The sequence below is a fragment of the Anopheles cruzii genome, chromosome 3, assembly GCF_943734635.1.
Source record: "Anopheles cruzii chromosome 3, idAnoCruzAS_RS32_06, whole genome shotgun sequence".
NCBI classification, from domain to species: domain Eukaryota; kingdom Metazoa; phylum Arthropoda; class Insecta; order Diptera; family Culicidae; genus Anopheles; species Anopheles cruzii.
Genome location: NC_069145.1, coordinates 47,761,786 through 47,785,380, shown reverse-complemented (window position 1 = coordinate 47,785,380; position 23,595 = coordinate 47,761,786). Strand labels below are relative to the sequence as shown.

Here is a 23,595-nt window from a genome sequence, read left to right as displayed (position 1 = left end):
GCGGCGTTCATCGATTATGTTCGATGTTTGTACGTTATGAAACCGTGTTTGCGAGACAAGGGTTAGTTGTTGATGGCGCATGATGTTGTTGCGAAGTCCGGATTGGGTTTTGACGCGCATTGGGAATTGGTTTATGACACATCAAAGGCAGTTGGCACAGGTTGCAGGAGATAAAAAAATATTAAAATTTTCCATTAATAAATGACTACATTATTGCTGTTGTTGTTGCTAATGGCTTGGACAAAAAAAATGGTGTCACCTAAATGAGGAAAACAAATCTTTAAGAAAACATCTAGTATTCTGAACATTAGAGTTAATGGGTGGCGTCACGTCAACCGTACAATAGAGACGCAACTAGTCTCTGGGGTGGTGACACATTTGTGCTGCGTTGGCACTATATGGAAGTAAAACTGGCTGGAAAGACGACGATGTTAATCAACAAGGCTTTGTATAACAAACTGCAGGAAAGCGCAAGCGTCAAAACTAACGAAACAACAACCACACGAGAAGCCACAGTCTGCAACTGGGGCCACTGTCTAGAAACAAAACACGGCTGTACCTCCTTTAGACGGGTGGTGAGGGTCTTGATCTGGTTCTTGTACTCTTCCTCGCGTTGGTTAGCCTATACGCAAGCGATTCACAAGTGTGCAGATCAAAAACATTATATCGTTTCATTCGGTAGCACAAAACGCATTTTCGGGGTCATGGGGAAAACGCAATTCAAGTTGTTTGTAACGAGAAAATAAGAGTTTGATGTAAGTTTAATTGGTAAACGTGACTCAATGTGACGTCGGGAAAAATGGCCGAAAAGGGATTGTACCTCGTCGCGAATGGGTATAGCAAACTCAAGTCTCATCGGGTGCTTTTGGTGTTTGATGATAAGTGCTGTACTAACAGTTGCTTGTTTCAAGCAGTTTAAAAGTACTCGAATCGGTGGTGAAGGACTCGACAATCTAGTACACCCCGACCTTCTAATGGAATAATTTATGAACGATTTTAGCTTCAATATTTTTGATCCTTTAGGTAAAATTGTTACACCACACAGACACTTATCATCAAATACCAAATCATTGCTTCACAATGTTGTCTCTGTCCTGGAGTAGTGGCCGCTCAGGGGAAGACCCCTGGCACTATACCTACTACACGCGGCGTGTTTGTTGGAATGCTCATACCTTTTCTTCGGAGACTTCCAGCGACTTCAGGTTGTTACCGACAACGCGCAGTTCTTCCTCAAGCTCGACGATCTTGCTGTACGTTTTGGAAGGCAATTTATGGATTATGGGAAGTAGAAGAAGAAAAAACATCAAATCAGTACTCGGGACGGAGTGCACACACGCGTGCGTGCGTGACAGAAGGAGCATAAACATTACAGAACAGAAATTAGGAAAACACAAGCACACACTAAAGTGAGATTTCGCACTCGGCCTGTGGCAAAGGCTGGCAAAGGTGGCGGTGACCCCAGCTGTTTGTGAGGCTTGTGCCACCCCCCTCCGAGCCATTCCACACTACAAACCTTTCGTTCATTTCAACCTTCTCCTCCGAACGCTCCAGGTCCTGTTCCATGAGCACCAGCTTTCTGGCCACCTGTTCGAGTTCGGCCACCAGCGTATCCGGATCCGGGGTGGTCGGTGAACCGGAGACGGTTGCAACGAGGGTTATCGTAGGCATATTATAGCAGGCACACAGCACACACGTAACACGCGAAACAACCGAGCGATCAATAAACAAATGGATGGTGGTAACGAATTGACGATGATCGCGAACCATCGTCGTCGACGGCGAAATCGTGGCGCATTCGATTTTTTTGCGTGACAAAGTTTTTGGCAAGGAAGTTAGGAGGTTAATTCGCACACGACATCCAAGCATCCATTTGTCGATCGACAGCAATCATGTGGCGGCGGCGGTGTGGATGGCACACAACACAGGCGAGTCAGGCGCGCAAGGCAGTGTGTTGTGTCAGCGGGGCAGCAAGTAGTGTAAATGTAAAACGAGAAAAAGGCGAAGGTTAGTACAGTATCGTGTATAGGCGGCGCAGTTCAACCGTCCGAAACCGCACGTCGCGTCGCGGTTAGTCGGAAGGCCAACGTGGCGGGAAGCAGAGACAAATGTCGGACACGGCCGTTCGAAATAGTGCCATTGGGGCGCGCGAGCGAGCGTCTTCAAGTTGCTTGCGCAAAGAAGAAGAACACCGTTTCTTACGTCGGTCTTCCGTTTGTCGGTCTGCCCGCTTCCGTTAAGCCAACATCTCCACAACCCATTACAGGGTGGAGTGTGCAGCGCGTATGGATCGTATTGGTCGAACTGCACTTTATTTTTTACAAATCAAATTCATACAATTAGTCGGTGGGGGACGAGAAAGATTGTTAAACTGAGGTGGGAATTAGGGAATGGCGAAGGGTACGGGGTGTCGAGGATTCATTATAAATGCTCTCAAACGAACTGCACTGTTCGTTGCACTTACACACTGCTTTCGTTCGTTAGTTTAGATTTTATTTACTCAGAACACACTCATCACGCAGGGTGGCTTTATGGTATCAAGTTACAGCGCGCAAATGGTTAAGCAGAAAACAACACACGGAATTTAGTACAAGTACACGAAGAGCGGTATGATCAAACCCCGGAGGTGTCTCATCCAGCTCCTAGATGAGTCACGCAGGTACCTAAGGCCTTAGGAGACCTTGTTTGAACGGCATACGGGAGGGGTGAAAGTTGCATCCCCAATTCCAAAACGGTTCATTTCAAACTGTTCAATTAATGGCCCGCTCCATTTTTGACGTGAAAGCAATCTGTGAATGATCAGCAGCGGCCCATAATAGGGGCACCCGGCAAGAGATGTAGCAAAACAACGCACGGATGGCATGAGCGAATTGCACATGCTTCGCGGCCACGTCCGGTTGGGGCGGACAATCGAAAGAGCTACTCAGCAACTGTACACACGGTCGTGGTGATGATGATGGAAGCACGGGGTTGAAAATTAAGGGCAGCGGCGAAAGTCTAGCATCGGAGGAAACCGGCAACAAAACTGCTGATCACAGCCAAAAACCATAACCCACCTGTCTGTACTTGGGTCACTGGTCTGCAGGGAGGTGGGAAACATACTCTAAACAACATACCCAGCATACCACACAACAACAACACACAGCACACACGAACAGAAACGCACGCGGAAGAATAGAACAGTAAAGAGATATAAAACCAAGTCGACACTCTAGAGAGAGAACGGGGACAGTACGTACGCTTCACCGGCTTCGGCACGCTCCTCAGCACGCTCAAGATCCGCTTCAACCATGGCCAATTTACGAGCGACCTAGACACGCGCGGGGAGGGGCGCGGTTGAGATGGGTTTCGAGAAGAAATGGGATTCGAGATCCGAGTGGCCACGAGCGATGGGAGAGAAAGAAATTCTTAGTATCGAGTGCACTGAACACCTTCCTGAGACGATTATTCCTGCACACACACACACACACAGACAGACATACAATCGAAACAACGAAATTCGCAACATGCAGAGCCATCGTCGAGTCATCAAAACGGCGATTCGCAATAGACGTATCGGCTCCAAAGGCCTCTCAGCCCAAGGTCCCAAGATGGGATGTTAGTAAAGAAGCGAAATGCATTAAAATTGGCAGCACCAACGCACAGGTGGCCTGCCAGAAGCTATAGGAAGCGGCATCCTAGCCGAGGCTCATGCATTGTCGGTGGACGAAATTATTTTGATGACGCGAAACCCTTAAGGGAAACACTCGCGCGGTGTGTGATGGGATGTATGCTAGAAATAGTTTACGCATCGAAATAGATCTGTTTATTTGCAAACCTAAATATAACACGTTTAACGCAGCGTCCCATTTGCTCCTAGTTTTCCATTGTCCTTATAATTTATAGTTGCATTCTGATGATACACGTGGTACGGTATGGGAAGCACAAAGCATCTCAGCTTACGAGACAATGCTAGTCTTTCCATGGACAATACTGTGTCAATGGCAGTTTCTCTCACTTTACAATGCCGATGTTTAATATTCTTCCACTGAATCCGTAGTCCCACATCCAAAAAATTCTTTTAAAAAAATTAAAACACTACTAGTACTCAATTGTAACAGTTTGCCAGAGAGAACATGACGGTAAAATAAACAAATTAAGATTTCACTGTGCAATAAGTGGAAAAAACAGTATAAAACTTCAATTTGCGTAAAAATATAAGCAATTTTTTAGAAATACTATGATTTATTACAATGAACAATATTCGTTCGACAGCTGAATTCTTTTTTTTCCACGTATTGTCACCAATTATGCATGTTCGAAATATTCAATTCGCTGACATGTTCCGAATAGCACAAAAACATTTAAATATTAGCGAATGTTTACTATATCGGTCATGTAAAAATATCCGTGCTTTTTATGGCGTTGATCACCATCGATATAGTCACTCGCAAGAAGCTGGCTCAATGGTTGGTTAGTTAATAAACAAAAATTATGATCAGCAAATAACTTGTAAAACGTAACTACATCAACGCATTTCGAGAGAATCACTTTTCCCAATACTAAATTATGACGTCTACTAGTCATGGAAGGGTATAATTCGTGAAGTGATTTAGAAACCACTCAAAATACACGAACGAAATCAATGTGATGTGATCAATGCGAACATGTTTCAAAAGCAATCTATACGCAATACAGTAAAAAAACAATAGATAGTGGCTGAAACATCGTGAGACATTGATATCTTTGTTACGTAAATAAAAACAAGAACCAGCTTTGTAAAATTAAGCAAACGACATTGGAAAGTAACTTGAAAAAGCTTTTCGCCTAGGAACCACCGAAAGTGACTCAATGTTGAAAATGTTGAAACAAATTCGAAAATATAAAGAGTGAATAGAAAAACTGATCGAAAACCATGGACACATTTTACATGACCCTATACATGTACATTTCGGACAATGGAAACGGCGGAGATTGAAACATGGGACAAATCCAGACCAATATAATCTAATGCTTCACAAATATTTGATAGATTTAATTTTATAAAATCCAAGAAATTATGTAAATGATATTAAACTAAAATACAACAATCAAACTCATTCGTGGAAATGCATATTGATTTGTAAAACGATATATATTTCTTGTATGTATAGCGCATTACTCCAGATATTCTCCATAGATAATTTCTTTATTAAGCAACCGTTTGACTTTGATTTTTTGTTGCGATTCACTTTTATGGTATCTATTATTATATGATTCTCTTACGGTCGGTGCTCATCACGCATTCCTTGGTTACACCGCACGCATGTCAAGGTAATAAGTCTCACTTTCTGTTGAACAACATTCTCATGTTTATGCATTCGGAGTACCGACGCTTAACAGCTGCTAGATGTAGTTTCATTAATTACCGCCGCCAAACGCAACAGCATTTTCTCGTACGGTTTCCTAACTATTATTAACATGTGACGTTCTAGAACCTTGGAGCATGTTTTTCTGTTTAATACGTTTACGTTCCAAAGAGCGGGACGGAAGTCAGCTTGCAAAAAGGGGTGCGTGGTGTATTCGAATTGGATTAGATCTGAGTTTTTCTTTTTATTTGTATCCGAAAAATAATGGCTAAAAGATGTTTAACGAAAAAGCGATAATTTTTTCTAAACGAAACCGCTCGAGAAGCGCGACGATTATTGTGTTATAATAAGGCGTAATATAATATAAAAACGGTAGTATCTTTAAATTACGGGCATCACATCTGATTGTTCAACTGAATCAGATTTGCGCCACCATCAGTTTACCGTCGTTTTCTTTTTTTCCACTCACATAACAAAGCACCATTTACTTTACTCGTCTACATCAAGGCACGGAGTATGCACCACCGTTTCTTCGTTTCTAACAGTTACGCAATGTTTAACAAATTGACTTTGTTACGCTCCATTCGACGGTAAATATTTCTAGCATTTTTCCGCAATCCACGTGCGAGCAAAATTCATTGTCCTTTACATCCAACCAACATACAACAATGGCTAAGACGTTGTTAGTATCAAAAGGTGTGTGCTGTGAGAATCATCACTTGCTTCCACAAAGTTAAAACATCACTGCAAACTACAACTGCAGGTGGAACGACGAAATCGGAATAAATTTTACCGCATAGCGCATAATCCAATAAGGTTTGTAGTAGCATCATTTTCTGCAGCTAATGTTTTGCAAATAGCAATGGTCCATTGCCGACCGATTCGTTGCCGCTAAGCGTTTGTTGAATGAAAACTCTGAACACACTGAGTAATCACACTGAACACTCTTTGAGTAATGTCAAGGTAAAGCCACCTTAAAATTTCAATTTAATAGCCAAAGTTCAAACAAATGCGTTCTTCTGTGCAAATGGGCAAGAAATTGGCCTATTTATAAGACAAGATGGTACAAAACAACATTTCCACGGACCAAAGTTCCACATTGACAAGAGCTATGCCGGGCTGTGTCAAGAATTTAGTGAATTATCCAAAGAAATGAAACAGTAGCTTGCTGGACATTAAAACCGATCGAGCCCACCATACATGATGTGAGCAAGAAATATCTAGACACCGCAAAAAGCTGCGTGTGACGCACAACTGTTCCGGATACTCCCGAGGAAAAAGTGATGATTCGCATTTCATTAGTTATTTCATAAAGCAGAACACAAAAAGTTGCCAAATGTTTAGAGCGACGCTAAAACACAGTTTTACTGTTGGGTAGAATTTAGTTAGTGGCGGAACCCTTTGAGCTGCGAACTTGTGACACTCGAACACTTGGCGCTCTCCATTCTTTCTCTCATTCATACAGTAAACACTAGACCTCAATCATTCTTTACGACAGAAAGGCCACGACGAAGGACGAAGGCCCATCTGCTTGTTGTGTCCCGTGGTCGCGCCCCTTGCCATCCAGTAGCACACCCACACACAGTGTCACTCACACAAGCTTCGCTCGCTCAAAGCTCCGGTTTTTTGTTTTTTGGTCAAACACAACGTTCACACCAAAAGCTTGGTTATTTGTCAAGTGATGTCTAGCATTTGCACCTCATCGTATTTCTTGTCAGCCTCCTCAGCCATGAATCTGGCTTCCTTCAGCTGGTTCTCAAGGGCGTCCATGCGCTCCTCATCTGCCAGGGCGCGGTTCTCAAGAACCTTGCGGGCGCTGTGTTATTGTTGTGTACGTCGATCCACCGTAAGGTCGTTTTTGTTGCACGGGCCATGGCCATTTTTGACATTGTTTGTCATGCCGTGCCATAGCAGTTAAAATTCAGTTGGATCGGCGTACAGTCCATTGTTTGTTTGTTGTTTGGTTTTTTTGCATTATGTTTAAAGATTCATCATCATTTCATATCACAGTAGTAGTTATAGCATAATAATATTTTGTACCGTTTACAAAGTTAAATATTTGATTACGTTATTTTCGGATGCATTTTACAGTTTCATAGTATTTTATTTAAATTATTTTCGCCCATTGGGGCAATGTTGTAGAGGCACGGGCACAACGTAGAGGAAAAAGGCGCACCATACGAAGTGTGGTGCCGGTACGGCGGGAAGATAAAGAAAGAAAGAAAAAAGAACCAATATAAGTGACGCTCGTGACACGGAAGGACTCTGCTGCGCGTGCTGCTGTTCGCCGGAGCCCCAACCTTCACTTCCAAAGCAAGCCAAACTCACGGGACCAGTGGAACGATATACGACAGATGTTGCGAAACTAAAGAAGGAGAAGGACAACGACGAGCTATTCTGATATCAAGTGGACGCAAAAGATGGGCAAATGGGCTACGTGCAAACGATGATGAATCGAGAGAGGCTAGCGCCAGCGATGGGAGAGGAGAAGCAGCATCGCGACCATTTTCTGAGCTGGTTAAACATTGGTGGGAATTCCTTCGAACGTGCTCAACCCAACTAACTTCATGGAGGGGTTCACAGATCTTTGTGCTGAGTAGCTGCCCTAAGCTCATTACCAAGATGTTTTTCATTAAAAACTCGGCCAGCCGATTGTCAGCCGATCCAATCCAATCTACGAAAGATGTTGCTCGGTCCTCGAAGGTCCAAACACAAAAACTCTGTTCTAGTGCCAAAACAGAGAAGAAAGTGTTGCGCTGAAGATCATATGAGATCAGATCCAAAAAAACGAACGAACGAACGAACGAAAGTGTAGCAGCCTAATGGGATTTGAAGGATTTTTAGTAGTAAGAAAAGGGACAATTTTCGGTGTCCGTGCTGCATCATTTAGAGCGATGAGTGAGCTTTAGTGTACCTCTTCATATTTTTTATCAGCTTCCTCTGCTATTAGCTTGGCTTGGGCTAGTTGCGCCTCCAGTATCGCTACCCTATCGTCCTCCATGTTTGTACGATTTTCAAGCGCTTTTCGAATCCTGCGGGGAACACAGCGAACGTAAACGTTGAGGGAATGGTAATGATGTATAGTTTATGTTGGTAGGAAATCGAAAGGTTCGATCGAGAGGGAGATGGATTGATGTGCATTGAGCGCCGCTTATTAACCACTACCAACAATGAACCCCACACATCGTTACTCTATGCGTGGTTGTGGCTGATAAAAAGTCAATCATCAAAACTGTTCTATTACTGTGAAAACTAATACTGAAAAGCCTAAAAGGCTATAAAGCATTGAATATTGAAAAAAGAAGTCGAAACGTCGTTCGTTTCGTTTTACAATTTTGGTTATTGAAAAAGAAAACATTTTAAAATTCAACTCAATACAAAAGAAGCTACAATTGATAAAAAGGAAGCAACAATTGATAAAATATAACAGGGAAATCACACCGTGCGGCTTGATTTGAAGAAGCAAGTACTGCCGTAATCCATCACGAAGGTCGACAGTTGTTGAAAGATAAGAGAGAGTGTCATTAGTAGAGAACTGTTTGTCGTTCGTCACGTTATTGGGGTCATTATTGGTGGTGATCAAGGACAACTTTCAGCGGCTCAAGCAGTTAGGAAACATTTTTAACGAATTTAACGAAGGAATGTAAGGATGGTTGTACTGAGAGAGGGTTGTTTTGAATTGCCGAAGAAAACGTAACGTTATCCTCGCGGATTCCTAGCGCTTTCTACGGGTGGAAGGTGCAGGTTTCGTTATCCTTCTCCATTGCTTTTCGTCTCATTCTTCGCCTCTTTTCACTCTGGCCGTGTGTACCGGGGTTCCGGAGCTCCACGCAGCTGTGCACAGAACCCGCACAGAACGCAACCGACTTACCGTTCGCTCTCGTCAGCGGCGGCCGAAGCCTCTGACAGTTTAGCCGTGGCGGAAGCCAAACGTTCTTCCGAACGTTCGAGATCTTCCTCCAGCAGCTGAATACGACGGTTCAGAGCGGCAACTTCTGATTCAGCCTGCAAAAGAAAGAAAAATAAGGAATGCTTTTAGTTCCTTTTATTCACCATTTTTGGCACAAATCAAAAACAACAAATAACTAGACAACAGGATCCGCAATACAGTAAACATGGAGTCACAAGAAACAAAGTAGCCCAATTTGTCACAGACTTTGCATGATCAGTCTTATTGTTTCCGAACCTGACATAGATTGTATAGCAACTAGATTGTTGAAAGAAATAAGAAGTAGGTTGTTGCCCGTACAAATCGTTTAAAATGTTTAAAGTAGTTGCTGCCGACACATCCTAGTTGCTGACGGCGACGAGCACCCTCATGCACCATCCGCAAAAACTGTACGTTCAGTGAAAGTGGAAAAAGACCAGGCACAGCAACAGTGTTGCCGACTCAGCAGCAGCTCGGGCAAGTCCCGGACGCTTCGTTTCGGATACGTCCGTCCGCGTTTTGATACCAAATATGGCATTCGCGGGTCGAGCGCGGAGCTGGGTGCGCGGTGCGGAATGGCCTGATGATGTCATCATCGCGACGTTACACTCTGTACGCAGCAATGAAGAAGCAAGCGGCGAGGCGAAGCTCACTGGAAGTGTAAATTGAAGTGAACGCGTACATGATTGCATTGGTGCTAGTGATACCGAGGTCGACCAAACGGAGCCATCCAAAGACACTGCGAGCACCAAAAAGCGATGGTCAGTTTGAGGTAAAATGTTGCAATTATGGTACACAATTAAAACTGGACACCGGCGACAGTTTTGGGTGGGGTTTGGGCATAAAACTACAACGTCGTACTTTGTCGTAAAATAATGTAAAATGACCTTCAATGGTCGCGATCTACACTGATTCTCAGATGAAGCGACATTAATCAACAAGCCATCATGAATTGAATCCGCTGGGATTGACAAAGCCAGACAAAACAATGACATGTTTACTCAATTGTTTCGAGTGCAGGGCTTTGGCTAAACATATCCATATTAATCGTTTACTGCTCGTCTGGCTACACGCGATCATGGCCGGGTTGTGGCTTCTCACAAGCGTAATGAGGAGACGACAGCTGGATGTCTAAAAGATGACATCATTTGTTGTTGGTGCGAGGTTTAGGAAACATGGACCTCTCACCAACAGTCGGCTTTAAAGTGCTTTAAGCGGCATAATTATGCTCAAGGCCGGTGTGAAAAGTTACCCCCTTTTTATCAGTTCCCTGTAGCATTGTGACCGGGTTTGCAGGTAAACTGAACTTCGACTCTCGTTGATACTATGTGTTCATTTTAAAACACATTCGACTTTGACAAGTCCCAAGACCATTTGATTTTGGTTTCAATTCGAAAAATAGAGTGCAAAGTTTATCGTTCGTTTCTAGCCCAACAAAAGACCGTAAAAAGCCCCCGAGAGATTAGACCATTGAAAACTACTCGTCGAATATTCACAATCTTGGGGGCACACGATGATGATTATGAGTGCATACTTTGTTGAACGACGGGTTCCCCGCGAGACCACGATGTTGCGCTCTGCATTTGAATGTGGTCGTGATGTTCACAGGTCAACATTGGGAGTATGTGTGCACACCGCGGGCTCTGTCAATGGATTGTTGCGTTACGAATCGCCGAACCGGCGTCCGGACGTAACTATGCTCGCATTAATCCTGTGGCTTCCCAAAACGTATGCAAAGCACCAATTCTTCGTTGTGTTGTTAGTGCTTGTTTTAAATCGGCAGTAATGCAAGACCGAGAGAGCACATCGCGACCACCACACAGCAGTACCACCCCATACATATCCGTTATGCATTGTCATGAATCAGGGCGTGGTAGCTGATTACTGTGCGGGGCTCCCAACACTCGATAACAACCATTTAACAGACACAAATAGTAGAACAAGCTACATCACATTCAATGGTGATGTTCTATTTTATATGTACCGTGGTCTTCAACGAGGTAATATAAAACCTAGTCACGTGCAGCTCCAAGATCCGAGGGTTCCAAAAAATAGAATCAATTCCATCATTCCTTTTTGGCGGCTTGAACTTCACAGCCACACTCACACCAACGCAATCGCGTCCAACGGCAAAACGTTGCCGTTTGGTAGGCTTTGACCTGCTTCAGCCACGCGTACAACCGACCGTTGCTATCCGCGGCCTTCTTGGACTTACAGGTGAGAGAGCTCGCCAGAAAAGACCGGCTCGAGAAAGTGTGTGTGTGGAAACTACTCTCGCCACACTGCATTGCGCTGTGTGTCTCTGATTCCGGTCCGGGAATAGTGGATGCCGTGGATGTGAGAAAACAAACCCACAATGATGCGTCACTTGCGCGGAATTCCTACTTCTTTTACCCACACACACCGCAAAACAGTCGCGGGCCACTAACCGTGTATCTTCTGCCTATAATCTTGGACGCACTAGTCCCCCTGCAAATCGATTTGACACAATTCGACACTAAGAAGAAACAATAGAAACCGATGATGGATATGAGAAATCGGTTATTGATCATAGCTCGAGAAACGGACATTTTTTTATTTCCCCTTTTTCGCTAGTTCAGCTCTGTGAACACTTTACTTATCTCGAGATTTGGAAGATCTCGTGTTGCGCCCAAACCCACACATAATTGTTATCGGTGGGGCCTCATCCGGTTCTACAACAATTATCAAAAGGTACCCAAAAGAACCGCACATTAATGCATTAAGTATCTTTTTTGGAATATTGGCTGGAGATCTTTATAACCGCAAGTTGGGTATGTCAGCCTAATGTAATTGAACGATAAATTTCCAAGTAAATAGCTTAACTACACTATTGCATCGTTTACAATTTCATATTGTATCCAACAACGGTGAAAGAAAAACAAAACCCTCGAGAGAATCGGAAGCAAAGAAAGTACGCAACCAAACACTGACACATTTAAATCAACGCACACATGAGCGGTCCCTAAATTCTCTCATTCTTTACTACTCTCTCTCTCACTCTGGACTGGATGACGTGCCTTTTTGCACACACACTATTGCATGTTTTCAAGAATGGAATTCGCCCTGTGCTTACACACAGAATGCCAGAGCGTCCGTCGATTCTCCAACGGGCGAAAGAGGCGAAGAATGTTGCCATCATTTTATTGCTTTGACACTTCCGTCAATGTGTGTTGGTTTGGAACGCACATGCGTGTTCCCAAAGATCCCAAAACGAACCAAGAGAAAGAAACTGCCGACACTAGCCGATTAAAAGTGTATTTTTGTTTTCACTCATAGCCACTGGAACTGTGCTCCATTCCCTCGTGCCACAAGGTGGTTGCTTTCTTCTCCCGAAATAGAACACAAGCTACGCTGCCTATCCGAACCAGCGGTTCCTTCGATCACAATGAAATATGAAAGCCTTCAGCAGCGCAGTTACTGCAGCAGGTATCCTTGACTTACTTCCTCACGCCTCATCACTTCGTTCTGCAGCTTTTTGTGGTACTCTTCACATTCATCTTTATATTTTTCCATCTCCTCCTTCGTTTGGCGCATCTTCTTCTTCAGCACATCCAGCAGGTTACCACTTTGTTGGAGATTGGCGGCCATGGTATCTATTTTTCTGTGCTTTCAATGCAGCAATATCGAGCACCGCGCTCCTTGGGATGCGTGTGATTCACCTTATCTCTCGAGATAAGTATTACTTCAGAAACCGGGTACGCGCCACGATATTATAGCCGAGGCGATTTTGCAACTTCACCGGATTACTATATCAGATAGGGGACCGCGCGCGGCTGGGATGCGCTTTGTGGTGGTGGTGTAGAGCTTATTTCTTTTTCACTTTTCTTTATCACCCACTCACTCTTTTCTCTGCACGCACTCACACAATCACAAACTAAACTTTTGACGCTTGGAGCGAATTTCTAATAAATAAAGATTGCTAGGAACCTTTCCCACACCGCTAGAGGAACAAATTGACACAAAGGTAAAACAAATATGGGTGAGACAAGGCGAACCGAAACCTAATGCCACACTCGGCCGCAAACTGTTTTGGAAAAACAAATCCCAGGAACAGAACTTTGATAGGCCTCACAAACGATTCGTTTTCCTATTTTTCTTGGCCACAAAATATGTCGCGAATGAAATAATGATTTATTTCCTTCGCACTCACACTCTCTCTATTTTTGCCATCTCCCTTTTCGCCCGTCTCTTCTTCTCCCTCGCGCTTTCGCTCGATATTCCCGTGTGAAGACACAAAACAGGAGACACACACACATACGCACCGAACCGTCGCTCACAGAATTCTTTCCAAGCAATATTCCATGAACTACAAACTGAACGAACAATTAATCAAATTGGACCAAGCACACCACGCCACGGGCAAAAGCACCGACATCTACTGTTTCAAGGAACTCTCTTCCGCGGGTTCCGAAAATGGCAATCCATTCGCTAATTGATTGTTTTATTTTTTAGGCACAACGATGGTTAATCACTCAAGCAAAGAACGCGCAGTTGAAGCGAGAACAGTTTTTGCCAGAAATAAACCACATTTTCAACGCGAGCAAACAAGCGCGGGCCACTTTGTTACCTTCTTCGATCAAAATCAAAACCACAGTTGACGCGCTAGCCGGCCAAAACACCGAGCTACGAAAATCCCGAACACCGTACGCTCTCTTACTCTCGCAGATACTGAAAATGCCTGAAAGCCTCGGCAAAGACTCAGCCCAGAAACTCGCCCAGGCCCCGATTCCACCACTACACACAACAACTCGCCCAAGCTCACTCGCGCGCGCCATCAGGCAACGCGCTGGAGTGAGATAGCTTCAACCACCACCCGAGATTCCCCCCGCCGGAACCACTGACTTACTCAGCCCCCCAGCACATAGTCGCGCCTTACTAAGAGCACCTCAAGATGGAGCAAGGCAAGCGGACAACGCTTTTATGGACACCACATGCAATTCGCCCCGCCAGACACGGGCTCCTTAAAAGGACAATATGCCGCCATGCACATGATCATCTTAAGCCGCGGTACCTTGACCCACACAGATCGTACCTTATGAAAGCTACAGATTCGGGTCATTTCATGGACCTCCGGCTCCGGTTTGCGGCTCCAGGCGCACGCACACACACACACTCAACGTACACTCCCTTGGCCGATCCCGAGGGGAGTAGGGAGACCCGAATGTACTGCCGCGCCGAACGATGGCTCTGCGAGAGGATTTTATGTGATCACGAGCCCATCCTATAATTACTGTCCAATTCCGACCGCAGTACAGGAGAACTTGAAACATTAATCGAGAAGTAAACATATTTACTGAAAGTGTTGGAAAACTATTCAAAGATACGAGTAGACAGAAGATCGTAAGTCAATGTCGTTCCACTGGACCCATTTGAAACATGTTTAAGTTCCCGCGATCGACAGGTCGACGGCTGGCAGCGTGTGTAACATAAATGCGCGATCAACCGCCTCACATTCTATTATTCGTTACGCGCATGGAAATTTAGCCCGTTTCGACCCAACCCAAACCTAGCTGGGGGGAGTTCCCCACTCGACTCCAAACCAGCAGAACAATTAGAATAGAACGGAAGCGCCACCCCTTTTGCAGGTGCTTCCATGCATTGCACGGCAGATTGAGGTACGCGCTTCTGAAATGGCAGGTGCGCTCGGTTGCTGCTGAGCCCAAAAATCGTGGCGTGGCCTGACAAATGTTAGAGGTCGACCCCCGAACACAACTGCATTGTTGCGGTGCATTGTGCAACTGTTGCTGCGGAATTTCCATCGGTTGCCTGCATTCCCGAACGCTTGGCTTATTGGTTTAACTCGCTCGCCCAAGAGTCACCCAAATGTTAGGCACTGAGGACACCAACTATGTTTTCATTTTCGTGTTTTATTCATTCAATATTATCTCCATGCTATTTTAACGCGCTTTTCGCTTTCATCGGCGATCAACTTCGTTCGGTTGCCTCGTAACGGTTGAAGTCACGTTTATTGTCATTTACACATGTGAGTGTGTGTGTGGAGCACAATAAAAAAAATCGATCCGGAGAAACGGCATTGATTGGTGATCGGTCGGATGTATCAAGTGATTGAATTACCAATTTTCCACGCGTTTCAATGATGCTCATGTCTACTGTTGGGCCCGCAGTGTTTGATTCGTGACGCAAGTGATATGTGACCGCAATTTGAAAAAAAAAACCTCCGTTGAAACCGGTGCAGGACCCCCACATGGCTTGTTGTGGGGCTCTGACAACAGGAAGCTTCGGACCGGAGCACCGAAGGTGATACTTCCACCACACACGGATGCGCGAACGGAGGTATTGACGGTTGACTGCCTACCCCATTAATCTAATACCGAAAGCCAAGGCCGAAAACGGTGACAATCATGGGTGACTGCTGCGAGCACGGCCAATAATTGTGGCTCCACGAAATTTTAATCATTTCAAAAACATACTTCCTACACAGCTAAGCGAGATTCCTATACAAAAAGGGTGTTTAAAATATGATATGAAAAGGTGCAGACATTTTCATTGTACCACTTCATTGTAATATTACTGAACTGCTGAAAACCGAATGTACCGACGTTGATCGATATACTTTTAACTTATTGTACATAGGACTTGAGGATGGCTCGAAGCTTAGATGGCCTTAACTACACATAGAAAACGACGTACGACCAGAGCCCAACGAGATAGCCAGGAGATACACACTACCTTGAACACATGGTCGCCCATCAATGGGCATTGGCCACCAAAACCAAAGCCCTAGTAATGCCATAAATTCGAATTCTTGTTCACATTGCACTTGGCACAGGCACACAGGGTTTCTGTGCACACATACAAAATTCACAAACAACGTCGTCTAGGAGAAAAAGTAAAGATCAGTTCCTTAAATGGACAAAATCGCTCAGACTGGCATAACACACAGGCTCCGCTTCGCGCGAGCCATACGGGCACAGACCGTCGTTGACTAGGCTTGCCTTTTGCATGGCGCCTGACATCGTTCATACGACACATGGTGTATCATAAAATTCAATGCCATCGTTCGCCCGACTTTCAGAGAAGGTACAAAAAAAAAAAGAAGGCGCCATCTGAACACGTAATCAACTCGGCACTCGGTTTGTGTGTGTTATTTTGAACGCTCCTATCAGTTCCTAAAGTTAACCCATTTTTTACATTTTTCGCACCCATGTAGCCCATATGGGGTTTTGCCCCAATTTTGCAACTAATTTATCAATATTACTAATTTTAAAACATCATTCATAGAACGAATGTACAACAGTAGAGCACAAAATTACGTACTTTTCTCGTTTCGTACCATATTGTATTCAACAAAACGCTTCTGGAACCGACCGCGCGATGGCGCCACGAGCCCATATTTTGCATGCTTCACATTGCTTCGTTTTGTGATCATGCCTTAATTTTTCCAACCACCACAGAAAGTATTTTGTCTCTAAGGTATTCGCGGGAAGTTTGTTTGATTTTCTGGTACCTTTAATTTCTAGTTTGCCAATGTACTGTAGCCAAAAAGTCATACCGTCAAAGTCTACCATTCAAATACTATTGGCGATTTGTTTCGCATCGCTGCCAATCGCGTGGTCTGTGCATGCTTTTTCTTCGGCCAACACTCTTACACTGTTGGAGCGCCGAACACTGGTGTATGAAGCCGGAACTGCCAACCCTAATGAAATGTATAAATATTTACACGGTCTCGTTACTTCGGTGGTGCAATAAACTAGCGCAAAACGCTTGTATAATAGATTGGTCCCTGGCTTTGTGCTGTGATTCAACACAGTAGAGGAAATACAAGACCGACAACCCGTCGCGGAGTGGAAAGATAAAAGTACAACCTTCCAAAGATCCGATGAAAAATGACTTTTGTTTATGAAGCAATAGTATGAAAGGCGCATCGCACACGAAACGTATACTTTCGGCCGCTCCAATCCCGGCGAGCGATGTCAATTATGGAGAAAGCCAAACAACAAATAACTACGGTGGAAGTATTTATCCTTCATTATTGATTGATTTGCTTTGATTGCCTTGTGTTGGAGTGGGAAAATGGGAAAAAATAGTAAAGTCCCAACATTGTTCATTCGTTGTTATCTTATCAATTTTTGGAGCGTTTGAAACGAGGACATTGTTGGAGCTCTTGCAACATGTTAAACCACAATAAGCGTTATGCTTAAATGATACAGAATACCCAGAGCGGACAAAGCATCCGAAAAGTGGTTCTCTTTTTACTCGCTCAACATCGAAAGCGATAGGAGAACAAAAGGCTGTCTGGTTTCTAGCGTCTTTCGTGCGCACAGCGTGGAGCGTGCCACTTCAACCCAAGCGGCAATTCCAAGAGCACAATCTCGTCTAGTACCGTTGCAGGTGTTTCGGGAGATTCGGAAAGGTTGGAAAGGAAGCAAACATGAAAAATGCCCGCAGGTTAGAGGCGTACGCACCAGTCACGTAGTTACACCCACAAACCACCCTCACGAAGTCCGTAGGTAGAGAGAACGACTTTGGCGTAATCGGAATCAAAAATTGGATGCGCACGGATTGCCGCCGTTTGCTTAGTTTGCCGCGACTTGATTTACTTTTCTTCATTGGGCAAATCGTAGCTGTACATGTTCGTGCAGAAAGAAGTGTATTCTCTGCACGGTGACGTCACGGATGGCACGCAAAATCCGTTTCCACCTTTGGTAGTCACTGGCAGCGGAACAATTGTAGCTTTATAGACGCACGCAAAGATGATCTCATCGTGCACTAAGGGCGCAGCCCGGCACTAACATTCTCTGTGCGCACCGACGACCCGCACACAGCATCATAACTGCGGGCCGTGCAATGATTTACTATTGTGAAAATTTAAGCGCACTACAACCGAATGGAAAGCTAGCGCAAGCGCATTACTCCGCAGGGCTACATGGAAATTCAGTTTTGAATTTTTCGGTCTAAAAATAGGAAACGCGCCAACTAGCGCCAACGGATCCGCACTTGGGAACCGAAGCTAACCGGTCGCGCTACCACCGGATCGAGTCGTAAATTGGCAGAAGGCAGAACGATCCTGCTCAGGCCGCGGCCTGTGCCGAAAAGTATGGAAAATGGCAAATATTTACCCGTTTCAGCTGCGTTTTCATGATGTTGTGCAGCTCGTTCCGAATAATGTTGAACTTCATCATCGTGTCCGAGCTGAAGATCGAACGCCCGAAAGCCAGACCGGGATAGTCGGCGCACCGTTTCTGCCGTCGATGCTCCCGTTCCGCTATGACCTCGGTTCGCTCGCTGGTACACCGCAGCTTGGCCCATTCCGCTGCGTCCGGATCATTCTCCTCGTGCCCTTGTTCCCCTTCGATGAGAGGTGCGCCATCCCCAGAAGCCCGATATTCCGCCGATGCCTTGGACTTTTTCCGCTTTCCATCCGTCCCTGTTGATCCAGTGCCGCTTTTTGATGATGACTTTTTGCTCGACGACGATGACTTCTTCTTGGTCGTGGGAATGTCATCCGATTGGGGACTTTTTTTGCTTCGCTTCAACTTCTTGCTGATCTGCTGCACCAATTCCTGCCCGCTCGTGATCTTGTCCAGCTTCAGCTCTATGCTACCTTCCTCGTCGACCATCGGCCGGGTGTTGCCGGGGTCTTCCGTACTGAGTACTATCACATTTTTTGGACTAACGCTGCTACGAGTACTGCCGTTTCGGTTATTGTTGAGTAAATCGTCTTCCGGTTCCGGCGTGGGCTCTTCCCTTGCGTTCCGAGGCCCGCCGGTCGCAGTGATGGTGTGTAGGTTCTCGATATTATTATTTACAATATTGACTGCATCCTCCTGCTCCTCCTCCTCCTCATCGTCATTTGGTTCCACCTCGCCAACCCGTTTTCGGACGATCGCTTCTGTGCCATCCTGTGTGTTGTTGTTATTATAGTTATTATTGCCACCCGAAATCGCTATCAGTGACGATGCAGAAGATGATGATGACGAATTGCTGCCATCGAAGCCTCCGCGCAGTGCCCGGATCACGTCCTCGGCCACAACGGATTGCCGTGTGCCTCCGAAACGGGGATGATTCTGGTGGCCACGCTTCCGTCCCCCCGTGCCGTGGCCGGAGTTATTTTCGCACATAATACTCGCAACACCACCTTCACCATTGGCCACTATTTCTATTTGCGTTGGCCCTCCGACTTCTTGTTTTTTTTTCGCTGCTCGCACTGACACTGACACTTCGTTTTCGTTCGTTCCGCTGATGGCCGCACGGTGGCGCTCTCGGCTTTTCTCCGTCAACGGTTCAACGTCAACTGTGGCCGCCGCCGCGTTGCCACAGTTGATTGTTGCTAGCTCGGGCGGCTGAGTTTCCTCGTGTTTGGTATTTGTATTTCGGCGGTTGCACGAACGCTGTTGCTTCTTCGAACGTTTTCTGCCGCCTGCATTAATACTACCCTGCCGGGATCGTTTGGGGCGACTAAAGCAATCCGATGTCCTTTTCCGATTTCCGTACGATATTACTCCAATCATTGCGCAGCAATGTTGGCTGCCCAAAATCTCTTCTCCGGCTCCGTTGCACTCCAAATATGAGGACAGAAATGCGTTAAATTTGCTCGGGTTGAGCTGTTCAACGGTCGCGTGTATAGTGCGCGATACACTTATCTTATGAATGATCCCGTGTGCTTTCTTTCGTTAGCGCCCGGGCTATTGGTAGTCATCGGTGACCAATTCTTTTACTTCTTCAGTCTTTCTTATTCAGTCCGACCCGTTCGGGCACGCCCCAGTCGTGCACCTTTAGTCATACCTCGCCGCCGCTCCACATTTTGAAAACATCCATTGAAACATTTGCACCGCATCAGACGGATTGAGTTAACTTGGAATGCTTGTGCTGTGACTTTTTTCTAAGGATCGCTGCTTTCGCCTCTCATGTCTTAGCTGCGATTGATAAAATTAGAGAATGATCGGCATCCGCAGTTCAACAGTTACCGATGGTGGTTCATACCAGACGTCACGTCATCGGTCACACTTTACCGTTCGTGTCTAGTACACAGCAAGTTATGCGCGGAAACCTTCGGCGCACGTACCCTTCTGCGCACGTGCACCAAAATACTTCGATCGGGTCGCGTTGGCAGAAAAACACCATCCGAGCTTCGAAGCCGGCTCTTACCGATGATACGCATTCTCATTCCGCATATGACCACTGCCAGCGTAACGTTCAACAACCAAATTTTACCGTTCCTCTCGAAACACATCGTGGTTGGTAAAAATAGACATCGGACGGAACCAGATTTCCTGGTAGTATGTGATTCTTCGCGCCAGACAAAATGATGAGATCATGCTTTCCCTATCTTTGCTCTTATTGCCCGTTTTAGGTCACCTCACACTCTGTCTTGTAACCGATATCCGCCTGATCCTTTTGGTTACCCAAACAATGTGTCCTTGAGCAGTGCTATTACGCGGCCGTTGTGACCTGTTGTGTCATGAAAACATGAAATCAGACATGAACTGCACGCGGAATTACAATCTCTGATGTGTACATTGATTTTACCTATTCATTTTTGCATCTTTAAATTGCGTTACTAACAAGAATAACTAGAATTCGACAGGAGTAATATAAGATCATACGATCGACGCGTGAATATAATCGAGTAAAATAGGATTATAACAATAGGATAACAATGCATTGCAATATCATGTAAATGTTTATTTTACGTAAGTTGTTATATTCTCTATTTGAAGCCCTGTATAACAAACGTTCCAAATATTCAAAATATTTTACATTTAATTTTCAATATTTTTTCTTTCTCCAATCTCATCCCAGCCATTGAGCCAATTGAGAAATGTATGGCTATATGGCAAAACAAAGACACTGCACGAAACCGTTCTAAAAATAACCCAACTTCAACTCGTTTTGCTCGTAGTGTCGCTCGACACAACGCAACTAAATGAGTTTCGTTTAATATTTTCTATCAATTATCATTTAGACAAAATCTTCCGTTTCCACACAATTAGAGCCTTCAATGTTCAATGTTTTGACCGCAGTTTGTTTCCCACAATTTATCATGTCCCATATTGCGGATTGTCGAATTTATTTGATGGGTAAAAATACAATACTGTACTTACATTCTGCAGGGCCTTCTCCTTCTCCTCGAGCTTGGCGTTGACTTGCATGAGCGATTCCTGGGTCTGATCCAGATCGTTTTCAATCGCCTGGATCTTCTTCTGGAGCTGGCGTGCCTCCTCCTCGGCCTTCTCGGCGCGCAGATTGGCATCACGAGCCTGTTGCTCGCAGAGAAGGGCCCGATCCAAGGCATTATCCTTCTCCAGCTTCATCGCCTGCATCTTCTTCTTGATGGCATCCATATTGGCAAGATTTTTGTGACGTTCACTTCACAACACTACGAATGCGATACAGACAAGAACACTACACAAACCGAACCGCACACGCGAGTACTGTGGAAGAGAGCAAAGACTTTCATTAGCAATGGTTCTACAGTATAAACGACAATACAAAACAGCTATATAAATTGACTAGCAGCAAAACCTAATTATTCCAATAAACAATTGGCAACTGCATCAACCATTGGCTACTATTCTAGTATTCCCGTTCCATTGATAATTTTATGTCTCTTGCTTGTCTTGGCGAATAGTGTAAGCCTTGTAAATAAGTTCACGGCAGACTATGGCGATTTACAGTGAACATAATCATAGGCCAACCTACTGAAACCCGGCGCTACACAGCTCAGACCCACTGATGTGTCGACGGTGGTACAACTTGACACCATACGCGGCCTTCCGTCTACCTTATACGGAAGAAAATCAGAGAAACATGAATTTCGATTCAATCGCGGTATTATTACATGAAACCTTACCGACCAGTGTGGTTAAAATCAGGGTCTAGGTGTCCACGCGACTGTGCCAGTTTCACCTTGCACTCCATTACCCAGATGATCAATGAATTAACAAATGTAAAGGCAGCAATTTTACAGTTGTGTTTCAAGGATTCAGGGAAACTAACTTAGGAAACTATAACTATAACTTAGTTGGTTGTACCACGCATCGGTTTGTTTTTCCATGTGTTTCATCCATAGAAACACTGCTTTCTTCTTCCACTTCAAAGTTTTGGAGGCCGAGGTCATGTTTCAGCTTAAACCCCAAAAAGCACTTATCCGTTTATGGATGTTTCCCGGCCAGCAGGCTGAACAAGATGCTGCGACCTTGTACTTTATGGGGCCTTCGAGGCAAGTATGTATCCCACTCTAACCTCGGCCAGCAGGATACCGTTTCTTCACAGATCACGTATATGGTGCTGGACAACATTTTTCGATCACGCGATTTTTTATTTCTAACCGCATGTCGCATACTTTCGTGTTTATTGTCACAGATGTTTGACAAGGACGTCTGAAAACATGATCTGTCCTTTAACTCGATATTTTCATTCATCGGTAGTAATATTGAAATAGAAAGAAGAATGAAACATAGACTAGGAAAAGTTCCCAGTTATCAATTTATCACGGCAGAAGTGGCCGCACATTTGGGTTTTAAATTACGTTCCATCTAAAGTATCTATCGACCGACAGCATTTGATATTCCTGCAGAACAGAACAAATAAACCGCAGACTTGCATTGATATTCGGCTTGTGTTTCACCATTAGTCTGTTTGTTGTCACAGGCTACAACTAAACCACCACGCTACCGCGCTTACTTTAGCATGTAATGGTGTAAGCTGGTCTACGTTTTCCTTTGCAACTGTCGATCTACCAGTTCGGGACCGTTTTGAACTTCACTGGAGTTTTTCCCGTGAAGCAGTCCCGTTTTTTTGCGGATGCAGCGGCGTATAATGCAGTATTTGAGTGTGAAAGTGCTTGGACAATACCGAAAACTGTCTGCAGCATTCCATTCCATGGTCCGCTCAGGAAAGGTTTCGCATTGGAGCTCCAGAAGGCTGATGATTTTCAACATAACGTCCCAAACCTGTTCACACGCAACTCTCTCCGTACCAACAGGCGGACGAGACAACCGGCGGAACTAGTATGAAATTTCGGACCAGTATCGTGAATGTGGACTCTGTAGGCCATCGATCAAGGTCAACCGGTCATGTTACATGGATAGTTAATTGTTCAATACGTCTGCACATCAGGTATCAGGCGCGCCAGCGGCGCGTTGCCTAGCCAATAAAGTAGCACTTCTTAGTGCATCCGCGTGCATCCGGTTGTCCGGAGAGATGATGTCTGTGTGCCATTGTAGTTGGCTTTTAATGTCACGTACCGGTCGGCAAGACAATAACGCAGATCGCCAAAGGCAAGAGAGCCACGGAGCGAAAAAGGAAGATAACGTGCTGTTTATTTGTTCTGGAATTTGCAAATGAGACTGGAATGCC

At 45.0% G+C, this 23,595-nt stretch overlaps 1 protein-coding gene across 9 annotated transcripts in view; it reads right to left on the bottom strand.

The window, feature by feature from the left end:
* LOC128271641 (tropomyosin-2) overlaps positions 1–23,595 on the bottom strand; it is a 33,001-nt gene that overhangs the window by 7,668 nt on the left and 1,738 nt on the right. For 3 of the 9 annotated variants that reach the window (XM_053009244.1, XM_053009251.1, XM_053009250.1), the window contains exons 2-6: positions 21,339–21,668; positions 9,196–9,329; positions 7,023–7,140; positions 3,237–3,307; positions 1,173–1,248 (exon numbers count right to left, since the gene is read on the bottom strand). In XM_053009244.1, coding sequence (XP_052865204.1) covers positions 1,173–1,248; positions 3,237–3,307; positions 7,023–7,140; positions 9,196–9,329; positions 21,339–21,578 — 639 coding nt within the window. In that variant the 5' untranslated portion in view covers positions 21,579–21,668. Of the gene's footprint in view, positions 1–559; positions 623–1,172; positions 1,249–1,513; positions 1,585–3,236; positions 3,308–7,022; positions 7,141–8,238; positions 8,357–9,195; positions 9,330–21,338; positions 21,669–23,595 lie in introns of all 9 variants that reach the window. The other 6 variants (XM_053009248.1, XM_053009245.1, XM_053009243.1 and 3 more) reach the window with 3 other exon arrangements.